The sequence below is a fragment of the Pipistrellus kuhlii genome, unplaced genomic scaffold (assembly GCF_014108245.1).
Source record: "Pipistrellus kuhlii isolate mPipKuh1 unplaced genomic scaffold, mPipKuh1.p scaffold_m20_p_13, whole genome shotgun sequence".
In the NCBI taxonomy this organism is placed as follows: domain Eukaryota; kingdom Metazoa; phylum Chordata; class Mammalia; order Chiroptera; family Vespertilionidae; genus Pipistrellus; species Pipistrellus kuhlii.
The window spans coordinates 21517577-21542699 of NW_023425438.1; the positions used below are offsets into that span (position 1 = coordinate 21517577).

Here is a 25123-nt window from a genome sequence, read left to right on the forward strand (position 1 = left end):
GCATTGGTTGAGACTTCATTTTCCACAAGGGGAGGCAAGAAGGCGGGTGGGAGGGAGAAAAATATGCCTTTCTCATGGCCTTTATTCCAGTAGTTTTTGAGTTTTCACACTAGTAGATTTTATGGAATTTTACTTTCTGTCAGTTTGGAAGTTTGGTCAAAAATCCCAGCGGTAACACAATTTCTCCTTTTGAAAAAAAAAAAAAATCAACTGGATGTCAACTACCATAGAGTTGTATTAGAATTGGAAAGAAACTCAGAGCTGATTCTAGTCTAATCACTGAATATCTGGAATGAGTGGCAGAGCAATGCCCAGTGTTTGAGTTATACCCACCCCCAGGGGCAGTACTGTGTTCTGTATAGCTCTTCACCTCTGATGTCATTAGAATATTTTCAATAACGTATGTTGGATTAGATTTGCATGAAGTGCCCTGTGTTCAAATTCAGGTTCTTTCAAGCTAGGTATATACCTGAGACAAGTCCTATATAGTAAAGAGGTGATATGCAAATTGACTGTCACTCCAACACACAAGATGGCCACCCCCATGTGATCAAAGATGGCCATCCCCATGTGAACACAAGATGGCTGCTACACGATGGCCAACAGGGGAGAGCAGTTGTGGGTTATCAGGCCAGCAGGGGAGGACAGTTGGGAGGGACCAGGCCTGCAGGGAAGGGCAGTTAGAGGTGACTGGGACAGCAGGGGAGGGCAGTTAGGGGGAACCAGGCTGGCAAGAGATGGTAGTTAGGGTTTACTGGGCCAGTAGGGAAGGGCAGTTGGGGGTGACCAGGCTGCCAAGGGAGAGTAATTAGGGGTGACCGGGCCAGCAAGGGAGTAGTTAGGGGGTGATCAGACAGGCAGGCTGGCAGGCGAGTAGTTGGGAGCTAGCAGTTCTGGATTGTGAGAGGGACATCTGATTGCCCGTTTAGGCCAGATCCCATTTGGCCTCTAGTGATTACATAAAAAACTTACTCACAAATGCTCCTAGCAGTATTATAATAAACAAAATATAGAAACAAACCAAATGTCCATCAACCAGTGAACAAAATATAGGATATTCTTTTTTTTTTAAAATGTATTTTATTGATTTTCTACAGGGAGGAAGGGAGAGGGATAGATAGCTAGAAACGTCGATGAGAGAGAAACATCGACCAGTTGCCTCTTGCACACCCCCCACTGGGGATGTGCCCTCAACCAATGTATATGCCCTTGACTGGAATCAGACCCGGGCGACCTTTCAGTCTGCAGACCGACACTCTATCCACTGAGCCAAACTGGTTTCGGCAAAATATAGGATATTCTCACAATGAAATATTATTCAGCCACAAAAAGGAGTGAAGTACTGATTGATATGTGCTACTACATGGATGAGCTTTAAAAACATTATGCTAAGTGAAAGAAGCCAGATACAAAAGGCCATATGTTGTAGAGATTCTATTTATATGAGATGTCTATTCTAGGCAAATTCAGGAAAGTAAAGTAGATCAGTGGTTTCCAGGACCTGGGAGAGGAAGAAAATGAGGAGTGACTGTGAGTAGGTGCAGTTTATTTGGGAGGAGCGTGATAAAAATGTTCTGGGCTTTTGTAGTGGTGATGTACAATTCTGTGAATGTCCTAAATACCACTGAATTGTCTTTTCTTTTTTCTTTAAAGAGTGAATTTTATATATGAGTCGTATGTCAATAAAACTGTTATTTTAAAAAAATCTTAGATTTGCCTTTTAATCAGCTGGAATATTTTAGGCAATGACTCAACCCAAGTAATCTCTGCTATGAAATGGGAATAATGATGTACATCTCTCAGGATTGTTTTCATAAATGAGACCATGAATTTGAAAATGCTTCTAAAGTGTAAACATCACTTATTTTGGGGCTGAAAGAGGGTTATAAGTTCATTATTAATTATCTCTTCCTTCTGTATTTTCTAGAGCACTAACAGGGTCTGGCTACATAACAATTATTCAAATAAAGACTTTTTGAAGTGATTAAAAAAATTTGCAGTGAATAAAAACAATTCTCAAATTTTTCATTGTGAAACAGTACACCATGTTATTCCAGCAGCAGCCTCATACCTCTTATGTTTACCACAACTCTTGATTGCACCATTTTCTCTTGTGCTTGATTTAATCTCATGTTGTTTTGTTACTAACATGCCCTACAGACTTGTAGCCTAGGAGCAATAGGCTCTACCATATAGCCTAGGTGTATGGTAGGCTATACCATCTAAGTTTGTGTAAGTACAATCTAAGATGTTCACACAACAATGAAACTGCCTAATGGCAAATTTCTCAGCATGTATCCCCATTGTTAAGCAGTGCACAATGTAGACAAATTTATAGAAGCAGAGAGTAGAATGATGGTTCCCAGGGGCTGGGAGGAGAGGGAAAGGGGTATTGCTGTTCAATGGGGATGGAGTTTTAGCCATGCCAATAGAAAAAGTTTGAGAGATCTGTTGTACAACAATGTGCATATTGGTAGCAATACTCTACCCCTTAAAAATTCAGTCTTCTCACTAATTATAGTATAGGTCAGTTCAGATTTCCTATTTCTTTATCATTGAATCTTGGTAGATATTATGTTTCTAGGAATTTATCCATTTCTACTGGGTTAATCAATTTGTTGGCCCATAATTATTCACATAGTCTCTTCCAATAAATTAAAAAATTTTTTTTCTGTGACATTAGTTGTAATGTCTCCTCTTTCACTTGTGATTTTATTTAAGTCCAGCTAAGATTTGTCATTTTGTTGATTAAAAAAAAAAATGTGACTCTTAGTTTTGTTGATATTTTTTCTATTTTCTATTGCCTATATCATTTACTTCTGCTCTAATCTTTATTTGTTCCTTCCTGCTAACTTAGGGCTTAGCTCTTGTTTGTTTGTCTTTTAGTTCTTTGAACTATAAAGTTAGGCTGTTTATTTGAGATCTTTTAAGAAAATGTAAGCATTTACCAGCATAAATTCCCCTCTTAGCACCACTTTTGCTGTATACCATAAGTTTTGGTATGTTGTGTTTTAATTTTTGTTTCAAGATATTTTCTAATTTTGTTTTTTATTTCTTTGACCCATTGTGTATTGTTTAATTTCTACATATTTGTGTGAATTTTTTAGTTTTCCTTCTGCTATCGCTTTCCACTTTCTTCTATTGTGGTGGAAAAGATACCTGTGTGATTTCAATCTTAAATTTGTTGAAACTTGTTTTGTGACCTAAACTGTGATCTATCCTAGAGAATGTTCTGTGTGTGCTTGAGAAGAATGTGGATTTTACTGTTGTTATGTGGAATGTTTTGGATATGTCCTGTACATCCACTTGATCTATAATGTTATTCTAGTCCCCCATTTCCTTATTGATCTTCTGTCTGAATGTCTTATCCATTATTGAAAGTGGGTATTGAAATGCCCTACTATTATTATGTCCTTGTCTATTTCTCCATTTAGTTTTTTAATGTTTGCTTCATACATTAGGGTATGCTAATGTTGAGTTATATATACTTGTAATCATTCTATCTTTCTGGTAAGTTGACCCCTTTATCATTACATAATGTCTTTCTCTATCTCTTGTGATAGTTTTTGACTTAAACTTATTTTTTTCTGATGGTATGGTTACCCCCCTGATCTCTTTAGATTTCTGTTTGCATAGAATATAATTTTTTTTATCCTTTCACTTTCAGCCTATGTGTGTGCTTGAAACTAAAATGACTCTCTTGTCACAGCATATGGTTAGATATTGTATTTTAAATCCATTCAGCCATAAAAAAAATATTGCAGTTTTTAAGCACTTCTTTGAACATGGTTAATCTATAAATCCGGATGCTTTTAAGTCAAAGCATTTTTCAGAACTAAAGACCTTAGTAAATTGAAATTTTCCCCTCATTTTATTCTTCTTTTCTTTTTCTCCTTTAACAGAGACAACACATCTGAATCATTGACAAGATCACAATCCGATTTTAAAGATGTGTTCTACAAACCCAGGCAACTGGGTCACATTTGATGATGACCCTACATTTCAGTCTTCTCAAAAGTCAAAAAATTTCCATCCAGAGAATCAAGGCATCTGTAGGCCAAACGGACTTAAGCTGAACCTTTCCACTCCTAAGGAATTTTCCAGTGGGTCTTCCTCCACCAACAGTACCCCCATCCCCTCTCCCATCATAGACTTCTACTTCAGTCCAGGACCTCCAAGTAACTCTCCTCTTTCTACACCTACCAAAGACTTCCCAGGAATTCCTGGCTTCCCCAAAGCAGGGACTCATGTGCTTTATCCTATTCCAGAATTATCTTCAAACAACCCACTCACAACACCTGCAGCAGATTCTTCCTTAGTGTCTACTAAACCAACCTGTGTACCCCATGCTTCCTTGCCCAAAGATCACTCATGCACACCTCCAGTTCCCAAAGTGGGTCTTCCAGATGAAGTTAATCCCCCACAAGCCGAAAGCCTGGGGTTCCAAAGTGAGGCTCCTCAGTTTCAGTATTTTCAGGAGGACTGTGCCTTTTCAAGTCCATTTTGGAAAGAAGGAGGCAGTGCTTCCCAGTTCACCTTTGACCCTCCAGGAAGCAAAAAGGGATTCCCATCAAGAGACAAAGAAATGCCCATTGATCAAAAAAGCTTAAATCAGTGTTCACTCAACTACATCTGTAAGAAGCTTGAACACCTCCAATCAGTTGAGGACCAAGACTCATTTGGAAGTTTGCCTATGCAGTGTCTGGATGCTGAAGATACAGGCTCTTCCTTTGTCCCTCACACCCTCTTCAGGAGTCAGCCCAAGCCTGGATGGTCTTTCATGCTGAGAATCCCTGAGAAGAAGAACATGATGTCTTCCCGTCAGTGGGGGCCCATTTTTTTAAAAGTCTTACCTGGAGGAATTTTGCAAATGTATTATGAGAAGGGGTTAGAAAAACCATTTAAAGAGTTACAGCTTGATTCACAGTGTAGGCTTTCTGAACCCAAACTTGAGAACTTCACCATGGCGGGAAAAATCCATACTGTGAAGATTGAACATGTGTCCTACACAGAAAAGAGAAAGTACCATTCAAAGACGGAAGTCGTTCATGAGCCAGACATAGAGCAGATGCTAAAGTTGGGGTCCATCGAGTACCATGACTTCCTCGAGTTTCTGACCACTGTGGAGGAGGAGCTGATGAAGCTGCCAGCTGTTCCCAAACCAAAAAAGAACTACGAGGAACAAGAAATCTCCCTCGAAATTGTGGATAACTTTTGGGGTAAAATCACTAAAGAGGAAGGGAAATTGGTTGAAAGTGCTGTGATAACTCAGATCTGTTGCCTCTGCTTTGTGAACGGGAACTCGGAATGCTTCTTAACATTAAACGATCTTGAGCTGCAGAAGCGAAATGAACACTATTTTGAAACAGACCCAGAAAAGAAGGGGATTGATATTCTAGAATATCATTTTCATAAGTGTGTGAAAGCAGAAGAATTTGAGCGATCACGAATCATTAAGTTTGTGCCTCTGGATGCCTGCCGGTTTGAGCTGATGCGTTTCAAGACGTTGTATAACGGGGAAGACCTTCCCTTTTCCCTGAAGTCTGTAGTGGTCGTCCAGGGGGCATATGTGGAGCTTCAGGCCTTTGTCAACATGACCCCATTGCCTCAGATATCATCCCATGCCAGCTCCTTGAGGTCCTGTGACAACGTAATGATACACTTTCCTGTCCCGTCGCAGTGGATCAAGGCTCTCTGGACCATGAACCTCCAGAGGCAGAAATCTTTGAAAGCCAAAATGAACCGCCGGGCATGTTTGGGGAGTTTACATGAACCCGAATCTGAACCTGTCATACAGGTCACTGTGGGGTCAGCAAAATATGAGAGTGCCTACCGGGCCGTGGTATGGAAGATCGATCGGCTTCCTGATAAACATTCAAGTAAATATTTAACACCTTAAATTGATTTGCATGTGAAACAGCTTCAATGTTTTCACCCTACGTAGATTGAAATGAGACTGAGACAGATGGTAACTTGGGTCAGCTGAGGACATGCTTATACATTGCTGGGTGGACGATGGAACATTTAGTTAAATAGCCAGCTTATTTCATTCTTTTGTGCCTGTATCTGCCAGATAAGTGTGTGTGTGTGTGTGTGTGTGTGTGTGTGTGTATGTGTATACTAGGCTAGGATTTAGTTGTGCATGGTGGCACATGGGGAAAACTTATAATTGACTTCTTGACATTAGATTTTCTGATTAATCTTCAAAGATCTGCATTGTGAGTATACCTGAGCACTTTCATTTTCTTATGCTTCTTCCTTGCGTTTTCATCTGGGCCTTTCACTAGGCCTGTGAGGGATGGATGAGGAAATTCAAAAAAGGAGCTCCCAAGACAATGACAGGTTACCTGTGGGCATGGGAGAGCATGGGAGGAGGCCAGGGTCTCCGGCTTTGGGGAATAGGTGGACAGTGGTGCCATTAGCTGATAGCTGAAGATCCTGTCATCACTCTTCCTTTTAAAATCTGTTTCCCAGCCCTGTCTGTCTGTCAGAGACCCTAGAATCAGAGATTTAAAAACATCATACCCGTATTTAGGCTCTATCCCAACCATGACTCTCTGGTGGGGGGAGGCCCAGGCATGGGCGCTGATAAAAGGCTCTCCCAGGCAGCTAGTGTTGAGAACTACCAACCAGTGGAACATTATGGTCCCCTAGGCAGAGAACATCCCTCCCTGCGCTGTCTATCCCTATGTCTGGAGAGCTCTGTGATTACCCTTGTACCTGTTTGTACTAGCAGTTGAGCTCACAAAGAACAATTACAAGAGTGGGTTTTCCCAGAGAGGTGGCTGGACTTGATCTTGGCCTTTGGGAATTCTTTTAGAGGACTTTCATAGCACCAGGCCCACACAGAACACATTTTATAAGCATTCCAGTGATAATTTACTGAACAAATCCTTTGGGATCAAAGCTGCTTTGTTCAGATTAGCTCTGTGTGCAAAGAGGAGGCCTAGGGAAAAGGCAAATGGAGTGTGTCAGGTAGAGTTTGGGGGCAGGAGGTGTCTCTGAGGTAGGTGGGATCCTGTGGTTCAGTCTTGTGGCTTCTCCATTGTGGGGGTCGGGGGAGGAAATGCAAAGAGGGAAAGGTTTGCCTGGCAACTTGCCTCCGCAGGAGAGAAGTACAGAAATAGGTTGGGGTGGAGCGACAATATTTTTCTAAGGCAGTGCTTTCAAACTTGTGTGTGTCCATGAATCACCTTGTTCAAATGTAGACTGTGATTCAACATGTGGGGCCTGATAACTGTCCTCAGCAGATACCAATGCTGTTGGCCCTCGGACCATACATAGAATAACAGTCTTAGAGTACATCTCTACTTTTCTATATGATTTTTAAAGCACTTGGGTGTTTAGAGAACAGCAGGTTTTTAAAGTCATTAAAACAATACCTTTTCCAAGCTAGTTTCTGAAAAACCTTTTAGAAAAAAAAAACTTTTAGAAAAAAAAATATTTTAAAATGGAAAGTGAAAGAGAATATAAGAACTACTCTACTAGATACTAATTAAAAAAAAAAAGCCTTTCCTCCTGTGGAATTTTGAGATCAGGATTGACTTAATTTTCACTTACATGTATGTGATTTCAAGGGAGGTGGGATGGGCTGCTGGCCCTTTAAATGTGTCTTCTTCTGACATGTCAATGCTTAATATTTTAATAGTGGGCAGGTCTTTCATTTTACAACAGAAGTTGGTCTTGGGAAGGTAGCTCAGATAGTTTATTCAGACAAAGATGTGAATGACAGCAAAGGAACAGAGGAGCTTTCTCTGAGGACAGGCTTTGGTGGGGAGTTAGGAGGTCGGTGTGAGGAATGGAGGGTTGGGAAACAGAGGTGGGTTGGGAGAGAGAGGAAGAAGAGGAAAAGATGAGAATATTAATTTAATTAACCAAAGAAGGTGCGGAAGGTGGCATAGAATTAGAAAGGAGAGTGGGAATAGTGAGGGTCAATTAACAAATACATCTATCTCTACCTTCCCAATTGCCTTTACTTTTTCTCTTTGCTCTCTGTCACCAGCACATTGGTTGTTTTTCTCCTCCTCCACTTGTATCATACTCTTTTCATTCATATCTTCCAACTCGAAACAGTTCTGTTTCAGATGTGAAATGTGTTGTTTTAAGAAGGACCAGTATCTACTATACCTAAGAAGATAAGTAATTTACATTCCCTTTGCTGAGAAAGTTATGGTGAGAGTATAGCAATTACCAAAGCCCGAGAGTGCCTCCTGCTGGTCAGTACTGAGATAAATAACATGATTTGCCTTTTTTATTCTTTCTTTCCTTTTTTTTAAATTCATCAAATATCCATGGAGCCACAAACGTGCCAAACATTGTCCTGGGGACAGACATGATACCTCTCCTCACGGAGGTGAAAGTCTAAAGGAGAAAGTATGTTATTAAACATTGTAGAGTATTTAGAGTTTTTAAAAGCCAAGGAAAATATGCCAGAAAACTTAAAGGAACAATTGCTCTCCTTTACCTTTTACCAGTTTTTAAGACAAGCAAGTAGAAAGATTTTGTTCCTAATTTTTTTTTTTTGCAGTACTAGGTCTTTAACTTTGGTAATTTTGAATGCAGAAGGCACCAAATTTTTTTTTCTCCCCTTTAAAATGTGAATATCTAATTAGATAATCTCCAATATAATTTTCAGCTGTAAAAGTGTAGAATTCACTGTCGCTTCATTAGCAAAAACTATAGTACTTAAATAATAATATTGTACTTACAATCGAATAGTACTTTGTAAAGTAATCATATATATATCCCCCACTTCTATCTATACCACTATGGTATAACATGGTGTTAGTGTCTATGTTTGCTGATTGTTTTGTTTAATCCTTATAACAATCCTGTAAGGTTTATGTTGTTGTTATCATCACCATCACCCCCATTTTCATGTGGGGAAACTGAGGCTCAGAGAGGTCCAGTAATTTGTCTAGGATTACACAGCTTTTAAGTAGCAGAGCCGGGCCTGGGCTTTGGGCAACCTGGGTCCCGTGTTTGTGTTCCTCACCACTGTGTGCCACTAAGGACATTAGAGTTCCCGAGTTAAGTTTAAATGAACTTACTGTGTCTGCACTGCAGGCAGAAGACTGGAAACAAACGGTAATGGATGTGGACTCTCCCCTGGGTGTGTATGTGTGAATAAAGTTACCATCTGCCTGCAGTGATTTGGGCAGCTTAGAGCACCGCAGAGGCCACTGTGGTCCTGCCCTGCATGTAAGAGGTGGAGGTGGCTAAGGAGCCTCTGGTGGTTAATGGATTGATGCCTTCTCAAGGCCTTTTACAGCCTTAGAATTCTATTAGTCTCTCTACAAGAAACAGATTGTAAGGGATGAAAGGCAATTTATCTTTTAAGAATTAAGTGAAATCCTTTAAACTCTTGTTTTTGTGCCTAAAGCTATATTCTGATGGAAATGTTATTTCGGAAGCTGTCAGTGCTACAGTAATTTAATCTGGCTTTGAAATTACTGTCACCTCATACATTTATTAAAGTGCAGATAGCTGCATTGAATATGCAGCTGCTGTGGAAAATGCAACAGAATCACTGTTACTACAGTGATTAAATGGAAATATTTTTATTCCATTATCACACACACACACACACACTCACACACACACAAACATTATATGACTACACTTAAAGTTTTGCATTTATCTGATTGCCCTAGGTCTGGCACAGAGCCTGGCCTGGCATAGAGTAGATGCTCAATAAATGACACACTGAATTAAGTGAAAACAAATATTAGATTAAAACATTCAAAGCCAATATGCCCATCTCTACACAGCATGTCTGTTTTCATCAAAGCTTTAAGAAGGGTGAGTGGAAATTAATGTACTAAAATATAATTTGTTCTACTGAAAAAGGAATTCTTGGCCTAAAATAGTTCCTGAAATGTAATACAATTTCATTAAGTTTAACTTAAAAAATTCAGAATTATTTTATAATGTGACCTAATTTAGATAGTTTATCTTTGCATTAACTATCAATAAGAATAGTAAGAAAATGAATAAATTAAGAATTATTACAAGAGCTCATTTAGTCTACTTAAAAAAGTTTTTTTTTTTTTTTACAAATTCACACATTTTTTTATAAATCCTACATACATTGTAGAAAACCATGTTATATACCTTAGTACTTTTTACAAATCCTACACATATTAATTAAAAAGGTATCAATGATCTTTTAATTAAAGAAACAGCATACTTTGAAAACATTTTTGGAGTTAATATATACATTTATACAGTAATAAAGTTGTGTTTATTTTAAAGCTAGTACTTAAAAATGGAAGATTTCCCCTTAGAGCAGAATTGTAAATTTTGATGGTATTTTGCTCAAATGGAATTCACACTGTCATAGTGCTAATGGCATTTCTTATTAAAGAGAGGGATGAGTGCCTTTCACATTCGAGAGAAATGCTCAGTGACCATTGAAATACTTTGACTGACCAATTTGATTTTTTCCTCAAGGTCCTGATCATCCTCACTGTTTGTCATACAAACTAGAACTTGGATCTGACCAAGAAATTCCCTCTGATTGGTATCCATTTGCTACTGTTCAGTTTGGGATGCTTGACACCTGTGCCTCAAGGACCGAGGTCAGGTCTCTGGGGGTGGAGAGCGATGTGCAGCCCCAGAAACATGTTCATCAGCGAGCTTGCTACAACATCCAGGTACGTCCCAAACCTTTTAGGGCTATAGAGCTGTAACATGATTGGTTTTAGATATTTGCTTTGCCCTCTTATGTGACCATGTATGAGTGAGTGTGTGTGAGTGTGTGTGTGTGTGTGTGTGTGTGTGTGTGTGTGTGTGTTTGAGCTAAAAAAAGAGCTTGACTATGGAAACTTGATGGTCACCAGTGAGCCTCGTTTGTCCCTTCTCAGTTCTAGAGAATGTTAGGAGCCTGAGCACAGAGTGCTACATACTTAATCAGCTCTCATCAATGGAAAACGAATTCACGTTTCAGAAGCATATTTATAACAATGAATTCACGTTTCAGAAGCATATTTATAACAAAAATTATGTTAGACTAGCACTTCACAATATGTGTTCTATGGAACATGCATCCAAGAGAAAAAAAAAGTTCGGGAATGCCATATTGTAAATTAATGTTAAATGAAGGCTCTGAGAAGACCTGCATTAAAGAAGCTTGTTAACCTTAACCTTGTTTCCTCCAACTTATTGAGTATGGAATCTGGTCTGTATGGGCATGTGCATGTAAAATGTATACCTATATCTTCCAAAATGGTATTCTGTGAAGCATCCCTTGGGAAATGTGAAGTTACTCTATTACAACCATTTTTAAATGTTCACCATCAGTGCTTCTGCATCCTTAGGCCAGATGAATTCAAGAGTGGCATACATTTACACCTGTTTCTAAGCTGGCTTTTTTTCTCCTCTTCAAAGTTAGTAGATTTAGACATAAACTCTGCCATATATTTCCCATATCTTTTTTTAGATTTTTTTAAAATTTTTATTTTATTGTTTAAAGTATTACAAAGAGTAGTACATATGTCTCCTGTCTCTCCCCCCCTCCCCCCAATTGATATTCCCCCGGCCTCCCCTCCCCCACAGCACATGCCCTTCCCCCTCCCCCACAGTGTCTTGTGTCCATTTGGTTATGCTTATATGCATGCGTACAAGTCCTTCAGTTGATCTCTAAGCTCCTTACCCCAACACTCCCCAGCCTTCCAGCTGTAGTTTGACGGTCTGTTCTATGCTTCTCTGCCTCTGAATCTATTTTTGTTCAGTTTATAATATTCTTTATTATCCATAAATGAATGAGATCATGTATATTTATCTTTCTCTGACTGGCTTATTTTGCTTAGCATAATGCTCTCCATTTCCATCCATGCTGTTGCAAATGGTAAGAATTCCTTCTTTTTACAGCAGCAGAGTATTCCATTGTTTAGGGGTGTCGAACTCAATCAGAGAAGGGGCCAAAATCTAAAATCCAGCCTAAATCGCGGGCCGAATGGTTTACTGAACAGTCATAAACTGTCATTGTGATGGAAACGCAGCGGAGTGCAGTGATGACAGCGCGGTGCGGGCCACATTGCAAGGCCTGGCGGGACGGATTTGGCCCGCGGGCCTTGTGTTTGACACATGTGGTGTAGATGTACCACAGTTTTTTAATCCACTCATCTGTTGATGGGCACTTAGGCTGTTTCCAAATCTTAGCTATTGTAAATTGTGCTGCTATGAACATAGGGGTGCATATATCCTTTCTGAATGGTTATTTCTCAAAGTATCTTGAAATGGTGATGCATCACTGATTTTGTTTACCAGTATTTCATTTAATTAGAAAATATTTCCAAAATAAAAAAATCGTAAACAGTAAATTACAAGCAGGTGGTTCTGTTTAGAATTTATTTTTCTTTTTAATCTTGCACATGAGTAGTATTTTATACTTTCTAATATTTTGAAATCTACTAGAGGCACAAAATTCATGTTCAGGGTTGTCCTCTCAGCCCAGTCTGCACCCTCTCCAATCTGAGACCCCTTGGGGTATGTCCGACAAACTGTTTAAACTAGCAGTCAGATATCCCTCTCACAATCCTGGACCACTGGCTCCTAATTGCTCACCTGCCTGCTGCCCACCTCTGCTGGCCTGGTTGCCCCCAGTTGCCCCCCCCTCAATGTAGTCACCCCTCAATGCCCTCCTGCCAGCCTAATTGCCCCCAACTGCCCCCCTTGCTGGCCTGGTTGCTCCCAACTTCCCCTCCTGCCAGCCTGGTAGCCCTTAACTGCCCCCCCTGCCAGTCTGGTTGCCTCCAATTGCCCCCTCCTCCTGCCAACCTGGTTGCCTCCAACAGCACCCTCCTGCTGTCTTGGTCACTCACACAGCCTGCTTGTCAGTCATTTGGTCATCCCTCACTAACCCCTCTGCCTGCCTGGTTGCCTCATGCAGCCTGCTTGTTCATTTGTTTGGTCATCCCTTGGGCCAGCCCTGGGGACCTGGGGGGTTGAGGGGACTGGGGGACTCTGGAGGCAGGTACACAGAGTGGCCAGACCTGCTTGGGGGCGGGCCCAGCCATGGCACACACCTGCCGCCCCAGCAGGGCTGAGGGGACTGGGCACCACCATCTTGTGGCTGTGGGCGCCTCCATCTTTGCGATGGCACAAGGGTCAATTAGCATATTCCCTCTTTATTAGATAGGATGTTGCTTGAATCTCAGCTATGATTAATGCCATTCTGATTTTTTGACTCATTAACACCAACTGGTGTTTTGATTGTGGTTTGAACGTACAGCAGTCTGTCAGGAGTTTTCTTTATTTTGGACCATCTGTCCTGTGTGGCCCCGTGGGGACCTAAGCACTTGTCCCCCCGGCAGCCGGGAATTGCCCTGGCTGAAGAAGGCTCCGGTCCTGCGCTCTTCCTGGGGCAGCTTTCGTTCAGTGACTGCTGGATGCAGGAGTGTGAAGACCCTTTGCCTCAGCCTGGGTAACTCCACAGGGTCATCTTAGCTTCGGCTCTCCCTGGGCATCAGCCGAAGCCTTTACTGTGATCTCCTTGCAGCCCAGCTTCTCCTTCTTCCTGTTCTGCTTCCTTCCTTCTCCCCCCTTCTCCCTCCCCCATCAGGTGTCAACCCCAACAGCACTCCCCAGTAGACCTTCTGCACACCATTATCCACCTCAGAGTTTGCATCTTGGGGAACCTGACCTGTAACTCTAGGTATATAAGTGTTCTGTGTGAATGAAATGTGGGCCGAGTGCACCCAGAGACTTCCTCTATGCATAGTTTTCTATTCACAGGGTGTGCCAGTTTCACATGGTGTCGAAGGGCAGCTCAAAATTGTGCAACAGAGTCTCTAGTTTAATAGCATTTACTAATTGACCTGCACTGGGTGGTAGTTGGTTTCAAAATGTAATCTTACATTTAGTAAATGTTTAGTGAGCCATTTCTAAGTGCCAGGAAATGCTCTAGATGCTGGGGATACAAGAGTGAATGAGATACTGCCTTGTCCACATGCAGCTTACCTTCTAGTGGGGAACAAAAAAGAATTAGTAAACAAATAAATAATGTAATTTCGAATAGTGACAGATCCGAGGAAGAGAATCAAATGGGGTAATAGGATACAGGTTGGTGATGGCTTCCTTATCGAGAGTGATCTGTGCTATCTCAGGTGGGCCAAGGCCTGGGTCTATGATATGAGGATATAATCGATTACATGCCTAGCTGAAAGTCTGTGTTATTAATATATATTCTGAGGACATTTTATAAAAATGATGCTTGACTTAGAAGAGAGGAGAGTTTTAGTTCTTTTTAAGACTTGACCCTAGAGGGAAGGATTGGGGTCGGGGAGGCCGGCCTCTGTTGCCCAAAAGGAGAGGAGGGGTCCTCACTAAGGAACTGGCATGAAGAGGGAGGAAGAGCTGTGTGTGTCCAAAGGGTGATGTGGCTGCAGAGCATGCTTCCTGTATGAAATGGGACTGAACAGGTGCTAGTGCTGTGTTGCATTTGTTAATGCTGCTTGTGTTTTTGCTTTTGCATAACAGGTTGAAATAGAAAAGAAGTGGATTAAAATCGATGGAGAAGACCCAGATAAAGCTGGTGATTGCATCACTCAGTAGGAATAGCAAGAATTAGTGATGACAACCCACTTTTCAAACAGAAATCACACACAGTTCTGCTACTATCTAGTGGAAATGACTTCTGAATAGAGGGCTTGGGACAGTGTCCAGTGGCTGGCTGTGTTTGGAAAAGTTTAGACCTGAAACTGAACAATCTGTATTTTATGCTTTTCGATATATTTGTGCCCCAGGGATTTGATCTAAAATGTGCCTGTAATTTGTGTGATGTTTCTGCTTCCTATTGAAGCTCAAAGGCGCTGTTATTCAGCGTGTGACCCAGTTTGGCTAAAGGGGTTTTGTCTTTTGATTACTCGGTGGCTGATTGTTTTGTGCTTTGGATTACCCAGCTGTCATATTTATTATCCCCCTGTCCCTATTTCTTCTTGCCATGTTAGCACCTGTACCGGAGGGTGAGGCCGTCAAAAGAAACATAAACCAAAATACTTAATTTTCCCTCCTGCTCATCTCTGAAATGTGGGTCGGTATAGATTGATCCTGAAACCACAAGCTAAAATGGAGATGTGGAAGTGTCTGTGATTTTGAATTATTTATCTTCCTGTCCTCTTATCACATTGCAAGTAATCATTGGCTGTTTATTTGGTACCTGTCTCCCCCCCACCCCACCCATATTGTTGTTTTCAAAATGTATTTGTATTCTGGTGTTGGCCACAAAGAAGCTATTTCTGTTGATATACATATTTTAGTACCAGTCACTAAGACCTATTGCCTTTTGCTTGGAGAGATTTCTTTTAAAATGGAATCCCAGGATTGGACACCACTTAAAATATTTATGTGCATTAAAGATGAATTTTTAAACTTCATGAATATTCTTTCCCAAAAGTACAGACTCTAAGAATGTATTTTGATAAAGTATTATTTGTGATTAACATAAGTCTCCCTTGAGTAGAAGCCTAGCTCATGATTATTTTATGCTAGTTCTACTAAATTTAGAGCAAAATGAAAAACATTAGATTATTTTCCCTAGATTTTTGACATTTCTGTTCTCCACTCAGCTAAATGTTTGGTTTCTAATGAAAAGCCAATAACATTAGCAGTTATAATTCCGTTTATAACTTCCTTTCAATATTTACAGGGAAAGGTCAAATTTTAAAATTCATGAAATCTATATTCTAGGTATTTTTTTCAGCCTGAAAAACAAAGTCCTCCATTTGGTATTAACACAGCTTCAATTTATGTTGAATCTACAGTATGATTAGGACATATTTTTCTCTATTTACTAGATTTGTTTTGAATAAAAACTGATATACTGATGTTCTTCCAAACAACATTTATTGGTTGGCCCAGAGTTTATGTCTTATGTTTTATTTAATGCTGTGTCACATTCATTGTAATCTGTTCCAAAACCAGATTAAAGCAAACATGTATGATGGTTTGTATCAATCAGCAGATTTTATTGTTTTTCATTATTTTGCTGTAACAGCAAGGAATGCAGAAGTTGACTGTTCAAATGAAGTGTTATTGCTCTTTTTAACTCCACTTGATGCATTGCTCATAATATCCTATGCTTGAGACTCACTGTTGATGTATAGGAGGGCAAATCTGTGAGTGCATCATTAAGAAAAATTTCACCATCTTTCCCCATCCTCTGGTGTGGCACACTCTGGAGAGACTTCAGTCTGCTCAACGCAAATATGAAGGCGGCTGCGTGTGTTGCTGCTCCAGGTGCCAGCAAAGTTCGCTGGATTAATTACTGCCTTTCCTTTCAGATCTGTTTAATGGCATCCTGCCCATGAAGAACTCAGAGTCTGATTCAGTTGGACTTAATGAATATTTACACCTCGGAATAATTTCAGCAAATGGTTCAATTAATCGCCCCTCATGCTTCACAGGTTGCCCAGTCTGTGACTACCTCCCTGTTGGGGTCACTTACTCACCAGCCATCAGCCTTCAGGAGTATCTCCAGATTAGTGTTGGAAACCTAGTAACAAACCGCGGACTAAAGCCTACTAAATCCCAAATTGAGTTTCCGCTGCAATGCAAAGGTTGATGGCATTAACAGCAGGGTGCTCTGGCATAATTGTTAATTTGCACATCTATTAGAATCCTTAAATAGTCATTACTTAAAGTTAAATTAACATTCTGTGGAGGGAGGAGAGGTTTTTTAATACAATTCTTCTGACCTCAGAAATGACAGAATATGTGACCACAGTGCTTATAAGTGAAAAATTAGATAGGGTCCATTTAGGCTTACAAATTAAGAAGTAGAATCTTCTTTGCTAGAAAGTAAATGATGATCTGAAAAACAACAACTATAATAATGAAACCCCTTGCTTTTAAGGTTGGCAAGGATGGAAGAGAGTGAAGGAGGAGCTACTCCTCTCTAGCATTTTAGTTTAGGTACTTTAGATAAACCCTTTCTGAGTTTGACTGGTTAGGGGTCAGACATTGGATTACACATGTCAGGCTTCCAAGGACTTGAACAGGTTCTAGTTATTCAGGTCTGGGTGCCTTCCCAGTCAAAGGATCATATTAACTGTGGAAGTGAATTCATAGCTTGATGGTTACTTGATCAATTGTACAGATCAGAATTTAAAGACATTTTCTCTTCTTATGGGAATAGAAATAGTTTATTCATTTAAAAAGGTATGAAAAAATACTTTTTAGCACATAAAGATTGGATTTGTTTTTTGTGTGTTTTTTTAAACATGATTTATATATTGGACAGCTCTAGGGTTTAGTTACCTTCATTCAGAAGCTGTGCTTATGATATAGCCCTTTTCTTGTAAATTCAGTTAGAAAGCCTTCCTTAATAATGATTAAGTATTATATCTTACTTAAAATATTACTTTATAACATAGCAACACAAATATAAAATAGATTGAGCCTTAATAATTGTGTAACAAAGTTTTTGGTAGATTGCATATTGGTTTTTCAAAATTAAAGATGTATTTCAAATGATTCTTGCTGTGTGGTGGACTTATATCTTCTTTTGCAAGGTCTGGGGCTATTTTTTTTAAAGGTGTGAAATCAATTGCAATAACCTTAAACAATTGACTCTGTCAGATGAATGTATACTGCTTTATTATTAAGGAGTCAGTGGACATGGCATCTTGGTACATCCTGGAAAAATAATACCACCAAACTATCATTTGGGATGTTAAAGATAACTTTTAAAAGAGGATATAATCATTATTCTCCTAAAGAAATAATGTGAGTATATGCCCATGGTTTTACTTAACTCATTAACTAATTGGGTGTGTGTGTGGAGGGGGTTAAGATGTTGCAACTTGTTCCAAGGAGAATTCAAAAGCATGAAATAAGGAACTCTGAAATGAATTTACAAAAAGATGTAGAATGAATCTATCCAAAGCACACTAATATAATCAATGGGAGGCCCAGTGCACGAATTTGTGCACAGGTGGGTTTACTTGGCCTGGCCAGCAATTGGGGCTAATCGGGCCATCTCGCCCAGTCCTGATTGAGGCCTATTGGGGCCGGCCAGCAGAGAGGGGAAGGACTGCAGGAGGTTGGTTGGCTGGCCAGGGTGGGGGACTGTGAGGTTGGCCAGCCACCGGAGGTTGGCTGTGGGAGAGCACTGACCACCAGGGGTCTGCTCCTGCATCATAACGGTCACTTAGGCTTTTATATATATAGATAATCAATTTCCCCTACTGGCCCAAAATTAAGTTGCATTTGTATGGACTTGTATTATGTGTATTAGCAGTTTTCTAAAACATACAGAGTTGTAAAATAATGCAAAGACAATGAAAGGTGTTGGTACCCTGGACAAATGAGCTACTATTCAAAATCCTTGGCATTTTTTCCTGACAACAGGACAAACTTTGTCCACAGGATAATTCTAAAGAATTTTCAAATCTTGGCAACTAGTATTATAGATATAATGGGCATTTAAAACAATTTTCTGAATGTTTAGAAAGCTATCTTACAGAATAATAGACAAACATGTAAATTTATCATACCTCCACTACGCCACCAGTCAATCAGGAGTGATATGCAAATGAACAAAAAAAGATGGCAGTTAATTTGCATATTCAGGCGCTGAGTGATGGGGGTGGGCAGGATGCTTGTGTCATTCTGCCCTACCCTCAGTCTCTGGGCAGCGTGGAAAGGCGGGGCTGGAGCAGAAAGAGGTGACTTAGAGGCCTGAGAGGAAAGGGGCTGGGCTGGAGTGGGAAGGTGGTGCTGGCAGCCAGGGAAAGGAAAGCCCATTCCAGCACGAATCTTCATGCATCTATATAATTGTATAGAATATATTTTAGATAAGGTTGAGGGGAGAGGCTGTAAAAGATATGAAGATAAATCAGCTCTAAAATAAATTAAGCTAACAACCTCTTTACACACCCTTTTTATGAGAAAGGTGCTGTGAGGGGAGAGGGAGAAAACATTTTTTTCCCCTCAACCCTTTTAGTCCTTCTAATCAATAGAAGAAAACAACCAAGTTTATTGCATATGTACCTGGGGGAGGGGGTTGTTTCTGTAAGAATCTAGAACCAAGGACAATTGTGGCAGTTGGGGTTTGAGCTAAGGATAAAGAACAGGAGGTCCTGGTTTGGAACTCCAGAGGGGAGGAGACAATTCCCAGGGAGATGGAAAGCAAATGTTTGGTAAACAAATGTTTGCTGGGTCCACTTTAACAAAGATCAGAAGACTTTGACCAAATGGGCTTTGCTGGGTTCCTCCCTGTCCATCACATTTAGTTTATATCAAACTACAGTTATCTATGATGATAGCTCCCTTCTTGGAGCAGGTCCTCTATCTAAATTATTTTAGACAGGGGGAAGGTCAAAGGTTATTCCTGAGTCTTTTCTTAAAAATAACCATATTAAAATAGTTTCTTAAAAATAATCATCTTAAAATAATCAAATACCGACCCCCGCACCCCAACAGGCATATTTTAGATTTGCAAACTCTCCTTACTTCCATGTGTTGAAATTTAACTTTTATTTCATATTGAAGTTAAATTTCAAAACTGCCTCAGGAAATAAAACTTTATGCAGGCCAGATTGTTAAGCACTGTTTTAGCTACTGCTGGAATTAATAAGGTGTGGCTCTAATTCTTTAGGAACAATAAAGGATTGAGTATCCTAACACTGGTCATATTTGTAACAAAACCTCTCAAATTCTCATCCATCAATTCTTTCCTGTTTTGTCTCACGGTCACCCACTTTGTGTATACCAACCACATCAAACTCGTGGCCAGTGGTCTGCATCAGCCCACCGGCCATGAGTTTGACATGCTTGGTGTACACACACAGTGATTCCACTAGATTTTGCTCTCTTCCAGCCCCTCCCCAGCCTCTGGAGCTATTCAACTACTCCAGAAACCTCGTATGCCCTTCCTAAAGCACAGGGCTGGATGTATTGGATTGAATCTTATAAAATTTATCCATTCTTGATGGCAATTTAATGGGGTGTAACCTTCATATTTTCCCAGTGTCTATGAAATAAAAGAATTTTCTTGATACAATTGTATTTAAAAGTTCCTACTTGGAACTGGCATCTAAATAAGAATTTGACTGTAAATTAATTTCTAAAGCAAGGCCAACTGGTCAGAAAGCAAATAGTTGAATTACAAAACAATAGAATAAAAGTTTTAGGTACATATGTAATACTTTAAACAATAAAGAATATAAATTATAAAAAGCATTTCAGATAATACTGTCTTTAAATTCATCTTTCATCCGTAAGGAAAAGGAAAACAGATTAGTTTCCCCATTTAAAAAAATTATTGCGATAACATTGGTTAGAAACAGTATATAAATTTCAGGGGATTTATAATACAACATATGTATACTCTATTGCATGCTCATCACCCAACGTGTGTTTTAAAAGATTGAATGAAGTTCATTTCTATGAGACTTCTTAGTGAAGAAATTCAAACCGTCATTTGGCTTAGGGGGTTGAAAATTTTCCCTTATCTTCCCCTTCTGCATCTGCTCCAAAACAGCCTTCTAAGCCACAGGTGAGTGGATAACTTATTTCAAGAACATGATTGTGTGTGTTGGAGTTTTCTCAGAAAGCCCATTTTGTACTATCCAGAATTGTGAATTTCTTGTAAGGCATTTTGCGGTATATTCTGGAAACAGAAGAGGGCGCTCACATGCAAGCTGCTGCTCCTCAGCATTAGAAACATTTGAATTTGGTGGTTCCTTGTAATACAAGATCTTGCGGGCATTTTGTAAAGCATCTCAAAGCATTGGGAGTCCAGTGGAGTATATTTAAAATTAATCATCTAGACAAACACTTAGAAGTATTCTTAATGCTTTGTCTAAAAATGCTGTTGAATACAATTTTATACATCCCAAAGATTTAAATACCATGCTTATCTGTAAACATTTCTAAGTGCTAGCTAGGAACAGAAAAAGAGTGACATTCTTCCCAACATATTTCAATCATACTTTTTCTAATGAGAGTTAATAAACTTAAAATCTGCTTACTTTAAAAGATTTATAAACAATTATAATGATTCCATCCTGTTTGACTTCTGAGCTTCTGCTGCATGTATCAAGGTCAATGTGGTCTCAAAAATGCTTCAGCCTAGGATTGTACTTTCAGATTCTTAAGGTAAGTACAAGCAAATATATGCTTTCAGGAGAATATTCCGGGCCACCTGGACTCAGGAATGAGCCTTTTCACCCTGTGTAGTCCTCAGAAGTCAGTAATGGGCTTTGTCTTTTCAAGATGGGCACTATCTTCCTCTCCAAAACCTTTCTGGGTGGATGTTGTCCTCTTTTATAAAGCCTGTTAGAACAATATCCTTCCAAAAGTATATTTTTAAGAATATGTTTTTGTTGACTTAAAAAAAAAAATCCTCACCTGAGGATATTTTTTTCCATTGATTTTTAGAGATAGTGGAATGGAGAGGGAGAGACAGAAACACTGATGTGAGGGAGACATAGCGATTGGTTGCCTCCTGCATGCCCCCAACAGGGGCCAGAAGCCTCAACAGAGGTACGTGCCCTTAATCGGAATAGAGCTCAGGACCCTTAGGCTCTACAGCAGCCGTTCTCAACCTCTGGTTCACAACCCACAGGTTGAGAACCGCTAACAGGGTCGCCTAAGACCATCTGAAAACACAGATATTTACATTATGATTCATAACAGCAAAATTACAGTTATGAAGTAGCAATGAAAATAATTTTATGGATGGGGGTCACCACAAACAACATGAGGACTATATTAAAGGGCTGCGGCATTAGAAAGGTTGAGAACCACTGGGTTCAATAATAAGTGTCTATTGCACTAACCCAGGTGAGAGATGGTCACTAGCAATGGTGATGGGAGATGAAAAATGGTTGGACTCAACCCATTGGAAAACAGAGCTAATAGATATGCTGATAGATTGAATGAGATTCCCAGCATGAGGGAAAAATGAGAACCAAAAATGACTGCCAGAATTTTGGCCTCAACAACTAAAAAATGGAGCTGTCTTTTATGGAAAAAAATAAGACTGCTGTAGGTGCAAGTTTGGGGGAGAAAGATCAGATATTCAGGTTTTGGTGTGTTAACATTTAGATGCTTATCAGACATCAAATGGAGACAACAGGTATCAATTGAGTGTATCATTGGGAAGAGGTCTGGGCTGGAGATGTAACATTTAGAGCTATAAGTACTAGAAGCCGTGGAACTGGATGAGCTCACTGAATATGAAGAGTAGAGGTGGTCTGAGAACTGAGTGTTTGGACTCTGAAGTTTAGAGTGCAGGAAAAGGAGGATGATTCAGTAAAGGGGTGGGAGATGAGAAACTATGTGGAGTAAATATAACAGCTGTCTCAAGTGTTGCTAATAGGATAAGAGGAGAACTAAGAAGTGGCCGCTGAATTTGGCAAGCAATATGGAAATCGTCGGTGACCTTGACAGACAACTGGGTGTGGAGACAGTTAGTAGATGGCTTTTTTGAGGATTTTTTTTTTTTTTTTTTTTTTTTTTTTTTTTTTTTTTTTTTTTTTTTTTTTTTTTTTAATATGAACATTGGGACAGTAGCTGGTGAGGATGAGATCTTTTTTTAACACCCATCCCCTGCTTAAGACTAAAGTCTTAGTCTTGGTCTTTACTAGTGTCTCCCCATTAAAAATAAAAACCATCTTATTGATGTTGACTCCTGCTGAACATTTCCTTCTCTTCCTCATTGTTAGTGCTTACAGAAATTGGGACCTTGTCATCTTTCAGTCCCATGTCATCTGAATCTTGTGGTGTTGCTATCATAGGGTGCTTTGGATGTGTCAGCTTGGATTGCTTCGGAGTTTCATTAACTATAAATTTAGGTATTGCTTCAACACCTCTTGTTTTGCTTTTAAATGTTTTCTTGGATGAACTCCACCAGTCAATCTTATTTCATATTGGTAGGGAGATCTTATTTTAGAGTTTGTTATGAATTTTAGAATAATTATGAACTGATTGCTGGTTTCACAATCTTGCAAACAAACACTTGCAAATTCCTCCACATTTGTGCAGGATAAAAAGAAAACCACAAATATTTATTCAATAGTTTTTATATTTACCTAGCAGTTTATACTTTGGTTCTTTGTTACAGTTTGGTATAATAACATTTTATTTAAATAGTTGTCCAGTAATTACAAGTGAATCTTAATAAAAATATTTGCAAAAGGTACAACTTAAGCAACTGTTACTGTAATGTTTTATTTTTTACTAGAAGCCTGATGCACAAAGATTTATGTAAGAATGGACCTTTCTTCCCCTGGCTGCCAAAACCACCTTCACTCCAGAGCTGCCTTTTCATTCAGGCCCAGAGCCACCTTTTTGCCTCCCCACCCGCCCCCAGCCACTTGGTGCCTGTGTATGCAAATCAACCCACTAGCTTTGTTGGGTCAATTTGCATACTCACTCCTGATTGGCTGGTGGGCGTTGTGACAGTACAGTCAATTTGCATCTTACTCTTTAATTAGTGTAAATTCCTTCTTTAGTTTTAAGACAATGATTAAAGAATAGCCCTAGCAAGTTTGGCTCAGTGGATAAAGAGTAGGCCTGTGGACTGAAAGGTCCTATATTTGATTATGGTGTCCCGGCATCATTGATGTTTCTGTTTCTCTTTCCCTCTCTATTCCTCTCTAAACTCAATAAAAAATATATTTTAAAAATAAATAAAATAATAAACTTCAATTTTAAATATATTATTACTCAAATATAATAAATATGTGTAAAGTAACTAAACAAAAATTATTAAGCAAAAATATTACATCGTGCCCTTCACATTCTATTTCACTTAAAAAATTTTAAAGATGTAAATAGCAACTCCAAATGGTCACAGAGAATGACAGAGTTGAAGTAATTCAGGTTCTATTTCTTTATCTTTACAATCATTTTTTAATGTTTACTCTGTGGTTTAAATCCAGGATTGAGGCAAGAACTGCACCTAAATCAAGTGTGAATGATCCTGGGCCATCAGGTATCCTCCAAATGAACATGTGTATCTGAATCCACATATGTCCTTGGTTTAAGTACATAACTGAGAATTTTCCAAATTACCCTTTCTATAGAAGACAATGTTTATTAATGCTGAGAAATTTAAATTTTCTGATTTGAAGCTTACATATGCATGATTAAACTCAATAGTAATTCAGCAATTGTTTAGAACACTATGCTAATGAAAAAATTGGGGTTTGGTGGTAACATTTTATTTCCGACATGGCTTAGAATAGCACATGGTGATTATAGAAAGCAGACTGACTTTTAGTGAGTTTCATTATTATATTTAAACTAGAGACCTGGTGCCCGAATTTGTGCATGGGTGGGGCCCCAAAGGGGTTGGGGCGGCTGGAATGCCATCGGCCCACCAGGCAGGTGGTGGGATGCCCTTGCTGGCCTGGATCCGGATCTGTCCCTCTGACATTCACACCGTCAGGAGCCACCTGGTGGCTGCTTTTATGTTTCTTCGTTGTGGAGCAGCTAGGGAGAGGAAGCAGTCTCAGTGCCCTAGGCTGACTTCCAGAAGGCCAGAGGCACTATTGGGATCATGCCAGTGGCACTGGTCCATTGGTGTCTGATCCTTCTCTAGAAATTGGACCTGCAGGACTACTGAGGGAGTGAGTGACTGCCACCGGGCTGGTGGGCTGCAGGACAGGTCTCAGCTGAGTAGCGCTCCCATTGTGGAAGTGCACTGACCTCAGGGGGCAGCTCCTGCATTGAGCATCTGCCCTTTTGTGGTCAGGGCACATTATAGCAACCAGTTGTTCTGGTTGTTCCAGTTGTTTTGATTGGTCATTTGGTTGCTTAGGCATATATATATATCTATATCTATATATATCTATATATATATCTATATATATCTATATATATCTATATATCTATATATATATCTATATATATCTATATATATCTATATATCTATATCTATATCTATATATATATGTATATATATATATATATATACACAATATATATATATTCTGTACAGACAATGCATTCCATTATTACCTGCACCCAAGACTGACTATTCCTCCCCACCCTTGTATACCTTTGGGTAGTGACTATCTTTGCATGCTGGCACTAGTGAAAGGAAAATGATGATGCAGAAGACAGAGAGAGAAAATATTGGGGCTATACTTCTGGGTAAATGAGGAGATGG

General features: G+C 39.5%; 1 protein-coding gene across 7 annotated transcripts in view; it reads left to right on the top strand.

The window, feature by feature from the left end:
* Window positions 1-14973, top strand: part of LOC123651019 (stonin-1-like) — a 39128-nt gene extending 24155 nt beyond the window's left edge. For 5 of the 7 annotated variants that reach the window (XM_036435259.2, XM_045580722.1, XM_045580721.1 and 2 more), the window contains 3 exons: window positions 3903-5879; window positions 10453-10655; window positions 14482-14973. In XM_036435259.2, coding sequence (XP_036291152.1) covers window positions 3950-5879; window positions 10453-10655; window positions 14482-14556 — 2208 coding nt within the window. In that variant the 5' untranslated portion in view covers window positions 3903-3949 and the 3' untranslated portion in view covers window positions 14557-14973. Of the gene's footprint in view, window positions 1-3902; window positions 6080-9030; window positions 9043-10452; window positions 10656-14481 lie in introns of those variants that run through there. The other 2 variants (XR_006741416.1, XM_045580723.1) reach the window with 2 other exon arrangements.
* The last annotated feature ends 10150 nt before the right edge of the window (window positions 14974-25123 follow it).